Source organism: Sturnus vulgaris, chromosome 28 (assembly GCF_052056855.1).
Source record: "Sturnus vulgaris isolate bStuVul1 chromosome 28, bStuVul1.hap1, whole genome shotgun sequence".
Lineage (NCBI taxonomy): Eukaryota > Metazoa > Chordata > Aves > Passeriformes > Sturnidae > Sturnus > Sturnus vulgaris.
The window spans coordinates 6,461,681-6,477,788 of record NC_142270.1 but is presented as its reverse complement, the minus strand read 5'-3'; the positions used below and the strand labels follow the sequence as shown (position 1 = coordinate 6,477,788).

Here is a 16,108-nt window from a genome sequence, read left to right as displayed (position 1 = left end):
TAAGACTCTTCTTTGTTCTTCAGTGTTTATGGGACAGCTGTATTGCAGCTGGTTTCTACATTTTGCTGTCTGAAAGCTTGTTCTGCTGTGTTGCACATATAGTTGCTTTGCTGTTCTCTTGCTTAAGAACTTTGCAAATTGTCTGAACTGCAAACTCTGTACTTTGTTCAGAAAGAGGAATGATTTGTAACAGCTATAGCTAGAGGAAGAAAATTTAATGAAACTCTTTAGTCTGCCATTTAATAAGAACATGTGGTCTGTCATGAGGACTTATTCTAGCTGTACAAAGACATTCCTGCCTAGAGTATATAAATGGAGTTAAATCACAAGAATTTTGGGATACTTGCATTCCAGTTGTTCATGTCAGTGCAGTATGTAATATGGTTTTAAAGCAAATGGGTAGGTGGTGATGTAGCCTATCACTCAAGGGTATGTACATATTTAACTCATCCATCGTAGTATCATTAGTGCAAAACTGGGAGGGGTTACCGTTTTTTTCCTAGGATTTTAATCCTTCTCCTCGCATAACTTAATAATGTAAATGTAATTTTGCAGGCCATTAAGGGCATTTTTTTAATGTGCATTTGTTACAGAATAGTGTCATGACTTTAACCGTGGTAAGGTGGTTTTGCCCTCATTACCACACACACAAGGTCAGTGTATATTGAGTTTTTCATCAAGTTCCCTGTTGGCAGGAGTGAGGAAATTTATACAAAGGTATCTGCCTTCAGTCTCTCTTCTTTTTTTATCTTTGCTTACAGGCTACCGAAGTTGTACCTTTGTGAATTCTGCCTAAAATATATGAAAAGCAGAACTATTCTCCAACAGCATATGAAAAAATGTGGCTGGTTTCATCCTCCAGCCAATGAAATTTACAGAAAAAATAATATATCAGTGTTTGAGGTAAGTTAGAAAATGAAGCTACTCACTTTTATCTATAAAATAGGGTCCTCAGCACCTAATCATATGATAAATTTTTCATAGTCCTAAAAATCTTCATTCTTGAAACACTGAGTTTCCAAGACTGAAGAACAACAAGCAAGCAGCCAGTAGGAACTGACCTTGTGTATAGATTATTCATCTGTAAAACACAGAAGACTCACTTTGTAAAAATCTGGGATTTTTATTTTACAAAAATTAATTTTCAATTTTGTCTTAAGCTATTGGATGTAACAGTGACTTTGTCACAGCCTCTATTCTGTGGCAGTTTTAAGTCCTCCGAGATGTTACCTGTGACAGACAAGTCTTCTCTCATGTTAAGGCACTTGAAATGTACAGGGATACTCAGGTGAAGCCTGTCCTTGTGTAACAGCAAACTGAGTGACAGAACTTTTCCTCATGTCTCTAAGGTTGATGGCAATGTCAGCACTATCTACTGCCAGAATTTGTGCTTGTTAGCTAAACTCTTCTTGGACCACAAGACTCTCTATTACGATGTGGAACCATTTCTTTTTTATGTGCTGACACAGAATGATGTTAAGGGCTGTCACCTTGTTGGCTACTTTTCCAAGGTAAGTATTTGGGCACGAATTGTTTGGTATGATGAGCAGTGCTGCTTTGGATTCTTTCAATTGTTGTAATTTAGGCTCTTGCATTTTATATAATAAATTATGTAATATAGGTATAGACATCTGTTGCAACCAGGTTTTACTTATATTACATTTGGAGACCACCAGTTAGTAAACCCAAGTTTCCTGTAACGCTAAATAGCATATACTTGCTAAGGAAATTGTACTGCAGCTAGTAGTTAAAAAAACTTCTCAAATTACTTTGTGCTTTTGGTGGAGATTGGGTAGTACTGTTTGTATAGATAGAACTCCTTGATAATTCTATTTATCTCATATTTTATTCTGTATATATGTTGTTTTCCAAACAGGTTTGGCAACTTTGTACCTGATTTGAAGCCTTTTACTTATTTTGAGGGAACGGATTTCAGATAGGACTTTCCTTAAGATTTTTATCCTTAATTTTTTCAATTATTTTAAAATAGTTTTATTTGAAGCTTTTTTTTTTTAGTATTCAGCAGATATGAGACAGGATTTTGGTATTTTATGCTTGTAATATTTTAAAGAATCACTGGACTATTGCAGTCTTTTGCAATGAGTTTAGCTGCCTTCAGATTTATTCTTAGAATTTATCTTCTCTGCAGCCCATGTTCTTTACTGTATACTGTCTAAGCAGAAGGTTATGTCAAGTTTTCATTCTTTTTGCTTTTCTTATCTGAAATGATTATAGAGTTTTAATATTGTCTCTTTGAAGTCTTTCGTTGGCTTTATTGTTCCTAAGAAACTTCGACTGTGGCTTCCTATCTGACTTTTTCCCATAGAACTATTTAGGCACTTTTACAGGGCAACTTGCACTATTTCTCACTGATCTGTTTTTTCAATATGATGCTTTTTTTCCAACAGGAAAAACACTGCCAACAGAAGTACAATGTTTCCTGTATAATGATTCTTCCACAATACCAGCGTAAGGGCTATGGCAGGTTCCTAATTGACTTCAGTAAGGAACTTTTTCTTTACTTTTTTTAGCGTATCTTTTCTTATTTTGAAGGACTTAACAGTAGAAGCGGATATTTTTCAAAATAAAACACATCTCAGGATAAAGGCTTATAAAGCTTTTAAAATCATCTGAACTTCACCATTTATTCTTTTTGTTGGAACTTCAGATCAAAAGACAATTTGATCATTTTCCCCCTTAATTCCGGTGTTTTCTGGGTAAGCAACTTAAGGTAGAAACTAAAGGCGTGTGTCAGTATACTGATTTTAGCAGAAGCTTGTCTTGTGCATATAAGTCCTTATAGAGAAAGCCAGTGGTAAGGCTGTATGGTCTGTGAGAATCTTAAGCCACTTGAGTAGGTGAATGAGTGTCTTAAGCAAAAGTGTCTTACATTTTAATTTAACTTTGAGAGCAATAAAACCAGACATACTTAAGCTCTGAATGCTCAGATAATTCTGAGATTCATACACTTATCTCAGTAACATCATGGAAAACTAACCCCTGTAATTATACATTGTTTATTATGCCTCGGGCAATTTAATACAGCCCTATCTGTGGACATACAGATTTTGGAGTTAATGTTCAGAGGAAAACTCTACTGGTAGAATTATATCAGAATTATATCTTTTGTAGATAAGTTTTTGTTCTCCTGAAAATACTGGTGAAGCAAAAGAACTCAAGGATGTGTCTTGAGAAATCAACAAATGCAGGTTGTGGTAGAACAGCGGTGAGAAGGCACATTTGACATCTTTTTCCATTTTGAACATGTACAATGTATCACAGTCTTAAATTAATGACATCTCTGTGAATGGAGCTTGATATTCTCCAGTATGGTCCTGAAGTTTGACAGTACAGAATTTTCAAGAAAATTATTAGTCATATTAGTTTTAAGAGTGTGTTTTTCCTCTTCATTTCCAAAATTGCTATTGCAGTTGTGCTTCAGGCTTGGTGTAGTTTCTTGGTAGGCACCTGCGCCATCTCGTGGCATTACCTGTAGTCAGTATCTGATGGCAGCAGAGTTCAGAAATCTCGTACTCAATCAATGAATAACAGGAGCTTAAACAAGTAAATAAAAAATTGGCCCAATAACTCGAAGTATCACTCAGAGATGTTGTCTACAACTTGTAAGCACTAAGCTATTTGTATGAGGTCTTTGTAGAAGTGGGGGTGGAAAAAGAAGCTAATATTTTGAAACTTTTTTCTTGTTTATCTTTAGGCTATTTGCTTTCAAAGCGTGAGGGTCAAGCAGGATCACCAGAGAAGCCCCTGTCAGACCTGGGGCGCCTGTCATATATGGCTTATTGGAAAAGTGTAATATTGGAGTGCCTTTATCATCAACGTGACAAGCAATTAAGCATCAAGAAATTGAGCAAGCTGACTGGAATCTGCCCTCAAGATATCACTTCCACTCTGCATCATCTACGAATGCTTGACTTCCGTAGTGATCAGTGAGTACAGGAGACCCGTTGTAATCTCAAATACCTTCAGATGTATTTCATTGAAATTTAATGGTGTTTGAAGGCAAATCATAGCTAATAAACATGATTTTACTAAAGACTTTAGTGTCCAGATACTGGGACTATGGTACTCATGTGCAATGCAAAAATCATTCCGTGCCAAAGCTGGCTCAGATGTCCAGCTGTGTAGTATTGCAAATGTGGAATTTTGAGTAATTTGCTGCTGTAAGAGCATGTTCCTTTTTTGATCATGTTTTTTGGGGATTCCCTCAGCCAAATCAGTCTAATGCACTCACAAATAGAGAAAGCACAGCAACTTCCCTTCTCTAGAAGCAGACCTGCTCCTTATTTTCAGTGAATGAGCAGACAGTTGTTTCCTTCCTTTCCTCTATGTCTCAAAAATGCCATAAACTGTGTGGATTAGCATGGGATGCTTGAAGAGTGGGACAGATCACTGCGAGAGATGAAGTGTGTCAGTATAGAATAGAGGTAGCCTGCTTGCTCAGCCAACAAGTCAGGTGAAATACTGGGAATTAGTCTTGTTTCAGACCACAACAATTTGGTGAGTGGGGTTGTATTCTATTGTGTTTGTGTTAAAGTTGAAACCTATTTGGAAAACTTGAGAATAGTTTTATGTCCTCAACTCACAATATGCCTTTAGCCAGTGATATTTCTCACAGACCTTTCAATAAAATGCACCATGGTAGTGGGACTGCAAGTTTTCTTGAGAAGTGCTTTTATTTCTCTTCAGTAGCTTTCACCTTATATTGCCCATTCCCCAAATGGCATACTCCTTGTCCATAATAAAAATGCAGCTGAATGTTACCCATGGGAAGGATAATGGCTTTACCATTAACAAGAGGTGGAAAGAACTTTCTTCAGTTGTAAGATGCTTTCTCTGGTAGTCAGATGGTACTGCAAATTGTACTATTTTAATGAGTTTCTGTTCTCTGTGAAGTACTTGTGGCACCACTGATTGAGAGTAATAAGTAACACAATTTCTGTAATATATCTGTTTTACATGGCAACATGTACAGTATGTCACCTGTTATTGATCAGAGTGTTATTGCTGTTCAGATTTGTGATCATTCGTCGTGAGAAGCTTATCCAGGAACACATGGCAAAGCTTAGAACTAATGTCCGACCTATTGATGTGGATGCAGAATGTCTGCGTTGGACACCTGTTATAGTTTCCAACTCAGTTGTCTCTGAAGATGAAGAAGAGGAAACAGAGGATGGGGAAAATGAAGAGCAACAAAAGCAGAAAGAAAAGGATCCAGAGACCAGTGTAAGAGTGAATCTCTTATATCTGTGTGGCTTGTAGTTTATACTTCATGCTTTTGGAGGCAGCACTACCAGAATTTCAAATGTGAAGCTAGTGCATTTGTCATAATCATAAAAAGCAATGTAGTCATGGTTAGTTTATGTATCTTTATGATTTCAGATTAGAAAATAAAACTAGAGAAGACATCGAGGCACAGTCTAAGAGAACAGTTCTTGAAGCAGTTGCACTCTTGCATCAGGTGGTGAGGACTGAGTAGAATACTAAGAGGCAGATTATCTAGTGTTACTGTGTTTACATTAAACTAATTGTGCATTTTAATGGAAAAGTAGCTTCGGGTTTTTCTCACTTTTTTAATTGAAAATTGTACAAATACTGTGTTTGAGTGTAGCAAGGTTAAGTTAGCATTCTGGCACACCATGAATGAATGGCTGACTGAAGTGACTAGTGGGGAAGCTAAGTGAGGTATATTATCACCTCTGAGGAAAGGAGTAGCAAGTAGCACTACATAGATCTCTTAAGGGTAAAATCTTTTTTTTTAATCCAGGATTTTTAAAAGTCACTTCTGTTAAACTTTTCTGACTTTTTGCTATAACACTTACGTGAAATCAAAATTCAGGACAGACATTTATGCTGTAATAGGAAGTGTGAAATCTATTTGTTCTTATTTAAATCAGATGGTAAAATCTGTGTCATGGGAGAAGAAAGAGCAAGAGCCTTACTCACCAGCAGAGAGTGAAAAAAAGCCAGAGATTGTTGCTCCAGCAAATTCTGCACGGCCAAACAAGCACATTTTTCCTCTGGATAGTCTTCCTGCAAACAGTCAGCCATCACGAAGAGGTCGGTGGAACCGCAAGAGCAAAAAACTTCATGAGCCCTTTTGTGAGAAGGAGCCAGCATTGCCCATCGAGGAAAAAACAGCAGTTCCCAGTGGACGATGCAGTGAATGTGAGGAAAAATCAGCAGCCTCACGAGGCCGGTGTAGTGACTGTCAGGAGAAGTCAGTGGCCTTGCAAGGAAGATGTGGTGAATGCGAGGAGAAATCTCCAGCCTCAAGAAGCCGGTATGCTGAAGATGAGGAAAAATCTGCAGCTTCCCAGGGACAGTATGGCAAAGGTGAAAAATCTGCAACTCCCCGTCGGCAGCACAGTGAAGGTATGGAAAGGTGGAGGGGGCAGTTGAAAAAGAACACAGAGCCACTGAAATGTAGATTCCCAGAGGACTGTGGCAGATTACCCCGGCGCTACAGTGATAGTGATAGGGCACTTCTGAGGTGTTTTAGTGAGAGCAGTGAAGAGGAAGATGAGCCTGTGAGTCCTCGATCAAGCTCTCCGCCTGTTCTCACCAAGCCAACATTGAAACGAAAGGTGTGTGCCTTATTTCTTGCTCTTTTTGACTATGTTATCCAGTCAGTTTTGTCAGTATGTTGGGGATTTCTGAAGGATGGTGCAGTTCATAAGGTCTGTGTTAAGTGTACAGGGAGCACGTGTTCCCAGAACTCTCTCTGCAGGGTACTTCCTGCGTACTTTTTCTAGTGGTGGTTTTTGGTGAATCAGAGGTAGAAGTTTGAGGATTTTTTTATTCTAGCTTCTATCTTATGCTTTTGATTTTTTTTTCTAACTTAATTAAAGTTTTTCATGCAAAATAGATACAGTCCTACTTATGAAAGAAGCTTGCAAAACACAAATGTTCTCTAAACAACTGAAATCAGAGTGTAAAGTCTTTGAAATTGTTTACCATGGAGATATGAATTCTATCAGTATGTCTAAAGCAAATGCTTTCTTCATGGGATGCTGCACTATTTCTGCACAATTTTTGCACATTTTTCTAAGCTGTTCACATCTGTGTTGCAATGTCTAAAGTTCCAGCTGTTATGGATGGACTGTTGGCTTCAGCTGTTTAAATTCTAACTAGTGGCAGGTGCCAGACAGTATTTCTAGTGAATTCTGGATTCTAGAAGGGAACTCTCTGCTGTTCATGTTTTGTATTTATCTGGTGTTTCATTTCTATTACACATGATAAAATATCTTCTCTTTTTCCCACCTTCCACTTTCAGAAACCGATTCTTCATCGGAAGAGGCGGGTCCGCAAGCGTAAGCACCACAACAGCAGTGTTGTCACTGAAACAATCTCAGAAACCACAGAAGTGCTGGATGAACCATTTGAGGACTCAGACTCTGAACGACCAATGCCTCAATTAGAGCCTACATTTGAGATTGAGGAGGAGGAAGAGGAGGAGGAGGAGGAGGACGAAGGGGAGGAGAGTGAACTGTCATCGAGTGGATACTTTCAGCACTTAGCCCAACCAGACACGCTCAGGCATAGACCCTCTTCTAAGAGGAAGTCCAGAGATGAGGAGGAGTCTGATGACAATAATGGTATGTATGGTGGTATGCTGGTGAAAGTTTGATAGGTTTTGTTGGATGATAACAGCTCACGACAGAGCCAGCTGCTTTCTTTGGCTTGCAACTTCCAGCTGAAATGTAGGTTAGGCATAAATTACCAGTCAAACTAGCCTCAGACATTGCCTAGTTTTATGAAAATGTGGTGCATACACTTAACTATCTTACTGGCAATGAACTGATTGCAGGCTATCTTTCTGATTCAGCTTTCCTAATGGAATTGGTATCTGTAATTGTGGAAAAAACTGCAGCAGAGTCACTTACAGAAATAAAACGGAAATGAACTGGCAAGCCCCCAGTTTTCCATAACAAAGGGAAATCTTAAATTGTCTCTTCTGACATCCTCTTCTTGGTCACATTGCATGTTCACTCACATATCTTATAGCTTCTCATATCTCCTTAAAGTTCTCTGAACCTTCAGTTCATAAAACAAAGTAATTTGGTTGTGACTGGTTGCTTAGAGTCCACTGACAATTCAGAAGACCCACCTGTCATTCAGATACTCCATTAGCAATCTTCTTTATGGCTATTAGATGTCCTGCTGCTTTGATGGGCTACACGGTGCAAAGCAGTCAGCAAAATAAAAATGAACAACTGTGTGAAAATTAAGTATGGTGTCATTATCACACAAGAAAAAATTGTTGCCTCATTAATTGATGACTTTCAATTAGCCTGTGGTTACCAGAGAAGAATTTTCCTTTCAAAGTACTGTAATGCTAAAAGGATTAATACAATAATAGCCAGGTTTAGCATCAGTTACCCTTAAGTCCTTACTACAGCATATAACTATCTAGTTTTAGTGCAAACGTGCAGACAGCATGAAGTTTGCTTGGTGGGAATATATGCGCAGTCATCTTACGCCATTGTTTTTTTTAAATTCTGTTGTGATTAGATTACTCATTAAATATGTTTTTGTGATACGCCAGCACCATAATTAAGACTATGGAGTCAAAGACAGATCTCTTAGATCAGTTGCTTTAAGTCTTTTTCATTTGTGTTCTTCTTTTCTGGTGGAGATGCAGTGGATGCATATTCTTTTATAAAATAAATCAGTGATTTTTGACCATCTTTTGCAGACTACAAATAGCCCTTTAAGTGACCAGGGATCAAAAATGGTACTTGGAAAGCCACTGTTTTAACTCACACCCTTGTTATACTACAGTGATACATTTCTGGCTCACCTACTTTATAAATTCTTCTCATTTAGTGCTTTCTGCTCCCTTGTCTCACTTCTGTTGCTTTTTCCCCCCCCCCCCCCCGAACTTCTGCAAATTGGTCAGAACCACTGAAGCAATAAAGTAGTAACCATATTATTTTAGAGCATTGCTCTTCCTGATGCCACACCATATCTGTTGGCTGCTTTTGCCTTCAGTGGAGATGCCTTTGCATATGCGTATTAAAACTGTTATGCTTTTAGAGAAAATACTGTATGCTGTCAGTTACCTAAACATGTTCATCATAAACAGCTGGCTTTTTATTTTGGTAAAAAATAAGGCTGGGCAAGAGGGACAGCACTGCCTTATGGCAATTCAAAAATACAGTGTTGCAGAAATTTATTTGTCTTTTCAGGACTTTATTATATAGCTTAGAGCCTAATTTGAATTGTGTATTAAAGGCTCAGAATTTTGAACATGGAAAATCTTGAAAACATTGATGTTCTTAGAAAATGTAATGTGCAACATTACATGCTGCTAATGAGCAGACCTTGATCCTTCTAAACTAATATTTCTAAGCTAATAAGTAAATTCTTATAAATACGTAAGCTTATATTGAAGTTGATACACATGTTGGGCATGCTTGGCAAGGCTTCCATGAATGCTTAGGTTAAAAAAAAAAAGTTTGAACAGTGTCTTTCAATTTGTGTTTTCAGATAACCCACCCTTGAAACCGTTATCTGTGCTGAGGAATAGTGAAGCAAAAGATTCTTCACTTGAGCCAGATACTTCCACACCTATGAAAAAGAAAAAGGGATGGCCAAAAGGGAAAAGCCGAAAACCAGTCCACTGGAAGAAAAGGCCTGGTCGAAAACCAGGTTTTAAACTGAACCGGGAAGAGGTGCCACTATCAGTTCAGGATGAAATAGTTGATGAAGTGGTAGCTAATTCAAAACCAGGGCGTAAGGCCAAAATTTCAGATAAAGAAGAATGTGTTGAGCAGAAAGACCTGCCTGTCACTGAGGAAAGGAAAGAGGAAGATGTGAATATGGAAGCAGAAGAGGTAGGAGAGGGAGAAGAGGAAGATACAGCCAGCAGTGAAGTAAGAGCAGTTTCTCCTGTGGACAGCAACAGCAGCCCAGTGCCAGAAGTAAAAGAACCTGAGGTAGAAGAGGAAGTGGAGGAGAAGCCACGGATTTTAGAAGAGCAGAGGCAATCGGAAGAAGAGCAGCAAGAATTAGACGAACCTGAACATGACCATGAGGAGGAAGAGGAAGTTGCAATAGTGACAAACCAAAACGAAGATCATGATGCTGATGATGAAGATGATGGTCATCCAGAGTCTTTGAAGAAAAAAGAATTGGAGGAGCACCCTCTTAAAGAAGGGGTGAAGGAGGAGCCTCAGGTGCAAGAATGTTTTTTAGAAACAAGCATACCAAGCAGTAGAGAAGATGTGAAAGAAAAAGATGAAGCAGAGGCAGATTCTGAGGAAGAGCAGGCTTCCAATGAGACATCAGTGGGCTCAGAGCATGTCCCTGGGTCTGAAGATGATCGTGAAGAAGAGCAAGGTAATAAAGAGGCATTAATTGAATTAAAGGAAGAGGAGGAGATTCCTCATAGTGAACTAGATCTTGAAACTGTTCAAGCAGTCCAGTCTTTGACACAGGAGGAAAGCAATGAGCATGATGTAGCTTACCAGGACTGTGAAGAAACTCTTGCAGCTTGTCAGACTTTGCAGAGTTATACCCAGACTGAGGAGGATCCTCAGATATCAATGGTTGAAGATTGCCAGGCCTCAGAACACAACAGTCCAATATCCTCTGTTCAGTCCCACCCCAGCCAGTCTGTGCGTTCTGTCAGCAGCCCAAATGTGCCTGCTCTGGAGAGCAGTTACACACAGATAAGTCCTGAACAAGGATCTCTGTCCGCACCCTCTATGCAGAACATGGAGACCAGCCCCATGATGGATGTGCCTTCAGTATCGGACCACTCTCAGCAGGTGGTGGATAGTGGCTTCAGTGACCTTGGCAGCATTGAGAGCACTACAGAGAATTATGAAAACCCCAGCAGCTATGACTCCACTATGGGAGGCAGCATTTGTGGAAATAACTCTTCTCAGAGCAGCTGTTCATATGGAGGACTGTCTTCTTCTAGCAGCCTCACTCAGAACAGTTGTGTTGTCACTCAGCAAATGGCAAACATTGGCAGCAGTTGCAGCATGATGCAGCAAAACAGTGTCCAGCCTGCAGCAAACTGTAATATCAAGTCACCTCAGAGCTGTGTAGTAGAAAGGCCCCCAAGTAACCAGCAACCAACCACACAGCCACAACAGCAGCAGCCTCAGTCCCAGCAGCCACAGCCCCCACCTCCACCCCAGCAGCAACCTCCATTATCTCAGTGTAGCATGAACAACAGCTTCACCCCAGCACCTATGATCATGGAAATACCTGAATCAGGCAGTGCTGGTAACATAAGTATCTATGAGAGGATTCCAGGGGATTTTGGTGCTGGGAGCTATTCGCAACCATCGGCCACATTCAGTTTAGCCAAGTTGCAGCAACTGACAAACACCATTATGGATCCTCATGCCATGCCTTATAGCCATTCTCCTGCTGTGACTTCCTATGCAACCAGCGTTTCTCTTTCCAACACAGGGCTGGCTCAGCTGGCTCCCTCTCACCCCCTGGCTGGCACCCCACAAGCACAAGCCACTATGACACCCCCACCAAACCTGGCGTCCACCACCATGAACCTCACATCACCTCTGCTTCAGTGTAATATGTCTGCTACCAATATTGGTATTCCCCATAGCCAGAGGCTGCAGGGGCAGATGCCAGTCAAGGGGCACATTTCCATCCGCTCCAAATCCGCCCCCCTGCCCTCGGCCAGCGCGCACCAGCAGCAGCTGTACGGCCGCAGCCCCCCCGCCGTCGCCATGCAGGCTGGGCCTCGGACCTTGGCTGTGCAGCGGGGCATGAACATGGGGGTCAACCTGATGCCAACCACCCCGTACAACGTGAACTCCATGAATATGAACACTCTGAATGCCATGAACAGCTACAGAATGACACAGCCCATGATGAACAGCAGTTACCATAGTAACCCTGCCTACATGAATCAGACAGCACAGTATCCTATGCAGATGCAGATGGGAATGATGGGGAGCCAGGCCTATACCCAGCAGCCTATGCAGCCAAATCCTCATGGAAACATGATGTACACTGGCCCCTCCCATCACAGCTACATGAATGCTGCTGGGGTGCCCAAGCAGTCTCTTAATGGACCATACATGAGAAGATGAGCAAGATCAACTTGCATCCTAGAAACTGAAATAAATATAAATAAAGGAACCTTTTATACTGACGAACCAGAGAAAATGGACCTTTTTCCAGTTAAAATATTGCTGTAGATTTAGAGGGATTTTCTTTGGTTTATTTTATTTTTTAGGAAGCCTGATCTTTATTTTTTTGATTTTTGTTTGTTTGTTTGTTTTTCTTTTCTTCACAATAGTCAAACATTTTACAGCTAAAATCACAGATACTTTTAAGAGGGGAAACATGCACAAAATCTTCTCATAATTTAAAAAGAGCCTTACTTTGCTGACAAAGTGAACAGACTATGTGTAATGTGATCTTCCTAAATCATCTTCCTAAATTTTTTTTTCAATATATGTCCTTTTTTCCTCCCCTGTGCCCCTCTGTATGCAGTTTCTAGTGCTGCAGCCATGTAAAATGTTTGACATCTCAAAGAATAACAACTCGTCCCTCTAAACCCCACCTAACATTTCCTACTTCTAGCAGGAGGCACTTATTGGGAGATTTGGAAGGGGACACAGAGGATAAATGAAGATCTTTATTTCTGCAAGTCAGGAAAAATCTTTAATTTTCCTTGACTCCCTCACGCTCAGTAAAATTTGGAGTTAGGTGTAAACAATAAACCATTCACATTGGTGTTTTTGTAGATGAGTTAATTGAAATTGTATGGTCTATGCTGAAAATATAATGTAACTTTAAATGATCCCATTCACCACCCAGACATGCATGTGAACACACATGTGCATGCATGCACACATGTTCTGTCACTGAACTGCTGGAAGCATCTCAAGAGAGAACTTGTGCTGTATCCCTTCGGCAGTAGTGAAGAGGACAGGGTGGGTAATGGTCTGTTAGGACAAGAAAATGGTTCCAGGCTCTTCTGGTGACCTGTGAGTCAGCCACAGCTCTGAGATCCCAGACTGCTTTAGTACATACTTGGAAATGCTGAGGGTTTTGGTTCTGAGCCTTTGAGTCAGACTGAGCTCAGAAGCAGCTGTTTCCAGTTAATCTCTTGGCTTGGGAAATGCTGGAAGAAAAAGTGTGCATTTGGTGACTGGGATGAGAACCCTGTGGTGTCCTTGTCACTCTTCCATTCCTGGTCTGGGGTAGGAAGTTGCTGAATGTGCCGCTTTCTGGGGGTCAGTGATGTTTTTCCTGATTCTCTTACTGTGTTTGATATCCATTTTATAGGAATAGCCACACATTTGATCTAGTGTGGGAAAAGAAGGGAATCAGCCTCTTTTACAGCAGTGAAACCGTCCCAACATCATAGCAGGATCTAAGCGGCAGGATTTTGCTGTTTATTACTGCAAAATCCAGTTTATGTTAATTTTGGCTACACTGCTGGCATGTCACCTAATACAAAAAGGGACAACCCTTTAATGTAAAGTTCTTTTTTTTTATTGTACATGAAGTAGAACTGCAGACACATTAATAAGACTAATTCCTTTTGTTTTTAAACCAAAAGAATTTAAAAGTTGGGGTTTCTTCAGATGCACTAAAATGGACTTTCCTCCAGTAACTGCTAACCATACAAGGCAGAATTCAAAGGACTTCCACTTTTTATTTCTGTTTAATTTTGAGCATATACAAGGCTGTGTAGGACCCCATTTCTCTGTATATAATATTCCAGTTCCAAATAACCCGTGTAGAAAGCGCACTGTGCTGCCCTCTCTTCTTAGATCTTCAGCTGTGTCGCTGCTTCCTGGGGGTGGGGGTGGGTCTGAGACAGGAGGAGAAGCTATTGAAATGAGGGCCATGAATTTAGTTTGTTTGCCTTTATGTTTGGTTTGGTTTTGTATGGGTTTTTTTATCAATTGGGCAGCTCCCTTTTCCACAAACCTTTGTGACTGTAGAACTATTGTAGAGAAAAAAAAAAGTTCTTTTCTATATATAAAAAGAAATTATCCAACGCAGTAATATTGGTACCTACCATTTTTTCACTTCTGTTTAAAAAAAAAAATGTATTTTTAGCAAGATAACTTGGGTAATCTTCTAAAAGAAATTAAAAAAAAACTCACTGTTACTGACTTCGATGCCTTTTAAAAATAAGAGCTTTTTCATTTCATTCCATCTTTAAAATTTTTTATCTTTGTTGTAGAATATTAAAAACTATTTTAAGAAAGATAAAATTCTCTTTAAAGAGATCTCTAGAGTGTGTGAATAGGAGCTCCAGATGCCTCTAAAAGCCGCATGTACAAATGAAGCTGAGTCTATTCCTGTCTGTTTATATTTGCTTTTCCTGTTTTGTAACCTCTTTGTACTTTGTTCATGGTGACTTGTAAGCTAAGGGGAAGGGGGTGCCTAGATGCCTTTGTAATTCTCCATGTCATACGCTCCTGGCTGGATGGTCTCCCTTCCTCTCCTTGTATGTAATATCACTTTTTTTTCCCCTTTCTAGCAAGTACTTTCAAAAGAACTCTGTACATTTTAACATAAAAAAATAAATTATGTTGAGCCATTTTGGATGTCAGTTGTGCGTGTAAATTTTTTTTCTTCCATTTGAGTGGTGAATGCTGCCCCTAACACTTGGTCCTGGGAGTATGATTCCCTGTGGTCCTTTTCACCTTCAAAAGAATTCATTTACGAGATCTCTTGTTCCTGTTAATTTTTATCTAGAATTTATAATTAGAGAAAAAATAGGAAGAACAAACTTGAAGCTTTTCCAGAAATCACCACCTTCAAATTCCTTTCTGCCAAGGCTGGCCAAAACCAAATATGGTCTTGGTTTTTATCAGCTTCAGTTTGTCATTTTGACTTGGGTCCTTTCAAAGTGGACTGGTGTGTTTGAAGTTTCCCCCATCCCTTTCAGCTGCTCTTTCATCTGTAATGAGAACCTCGAATAGGAAGAGAATGAGACATTTACCCAGCAAGGTTTGCCGTGCAACTTTAAGGCACATTTGGATCACTGGGGTGCCATCCTGCTGTCGCTGCACATTCTCCACAAGCTCAGAGTTCTGACAACGCTAGAGGGAAGCACAGTTCCAGTATGTGTGTGATCGATGCTAGAGTTTCCCTGACAAGCATGATAAACCTCGGGAAGGAGCCACTGCCTTGGCCTCCTGTGGTCCCAGGGCTGGCCCAAGCCATAGAAAGACCCAGTGGCCACAAGAACCTTCCAAAGGCTTTTCTACAGAAGTGCTGTCAAAAGGTTGTCTTCAAGAAGGCAAGCTGCTTATAAAAAGCATTATTTGATCAAATAGACTGCATTGTTAACTGGTTGTTAATTAAAAACTAACAACAAAAAACCCAGCCTCAGTTTGTGTGGGCTGACTTGATGACAACCACACTTGGGAGCCATGAAAAAGGTGACCTCCTTTTTAGAATCTTGTCCAACAAATTATCAAATCCTACCATTGGAGAATAACTAAATAGGGGAAAGGGGGGGGGGGGGTGTTGGAGCGGTTTGTGGTTCTTTTTTTTTTTGTTGGTGTTGTTTTTTGTTGTTTTCTTTTGAGAGAGTTGCCAAGCCAAAACAGATTTGAAATCTGGCTGTCTTGAAGAACAAGAACCTTTGGTACCACAAAGCATGGTGTGAACAGCTGCTCCTGCAGGTTGTGAGGTGCCACGGCCAGGTATCATACTGTGGACATGGGGTGAGTTGCTCTGTTCAACACTGTCAGGTTTGCTCTAAATTAGTTGATAGGTGAACCAAAATGTCTGCTTCCAGCTCTCAGTATGCAGGGAAGAGTTTAAATGCAACCTACAGCAACAAACTACTGTCTGGGAGACTAGAGTTGTGGTTCTTGAAAGAAACTAACTGAATGGAGAATGATCTTAAAGGGTTACAGCAGTTCTGAAAGCTCATCTGTGAGATAACTCAGAAAAAGCTAAAAAGAACTGAACCAACTTAATTAGCTCAGGGAAAGAGCTCCTTGCTGGGATCCGATCTCTGCCAGTAATAGAGGAAAGCAGATTGACTGAGGCAGACCAAGTTTACAGCAGCTGAGGTGAGGCCTGCAGCATCTTTTATCTTCACAGCTTGTCAGCCAGAATAATT

General features: G+C 40.2%; 1 protein-coding gene across 1 annotated transcript in view; it reads left to right on the top strand.

Annotated features, from left to right (window-relative positions):
- Positions 1 to 14,581, top strand: part of KAT6A (lysine acetyltransferase 6A) — a 34,307-nt gene extending 19,726 nt beyond the window's left edge. Inside the window, exons 11-18 of the mRNA XM_014890858.2 lie at positions 762 to 903; positions 1,350 to 1,511; positions 2,409 to 2,502; positions 3,716 to 3,947; positions 5,034 to 5,244; positions 5,916 to 6,605; positions 7,295 to 7,616; positions 9,511 to 14,581. Of these exons, the coding sequence (XP_014746344.1) occupies positions 762 to 903; positions 1,350 to 1,511; positions 2,409 to 2,502; positions 3,716 to 3,947; positions 5,034 to 5,244; positions 5,916 to 6,605; positions 7,295 to 7,616; positions 9,511 to 12,095 (4,438 nt within the window). The 3' untranslated portion in view covers positions 12,096 to 14,581. The remainder of the gene's footprint in view (positions 1 to 761; positions 904 to 1,349; positions 1,512 to 2,408; positions 2,503 to 3,715; positions 3,948 to 5,033; positions 5,245 to 5,915; positions 6,606 to 7,294; positions 7,617 to 9,510) is intronic.
- The last annotated feature ends 1,527 nt before the right edge of the window (positions 14,582 to 16,108 follow it).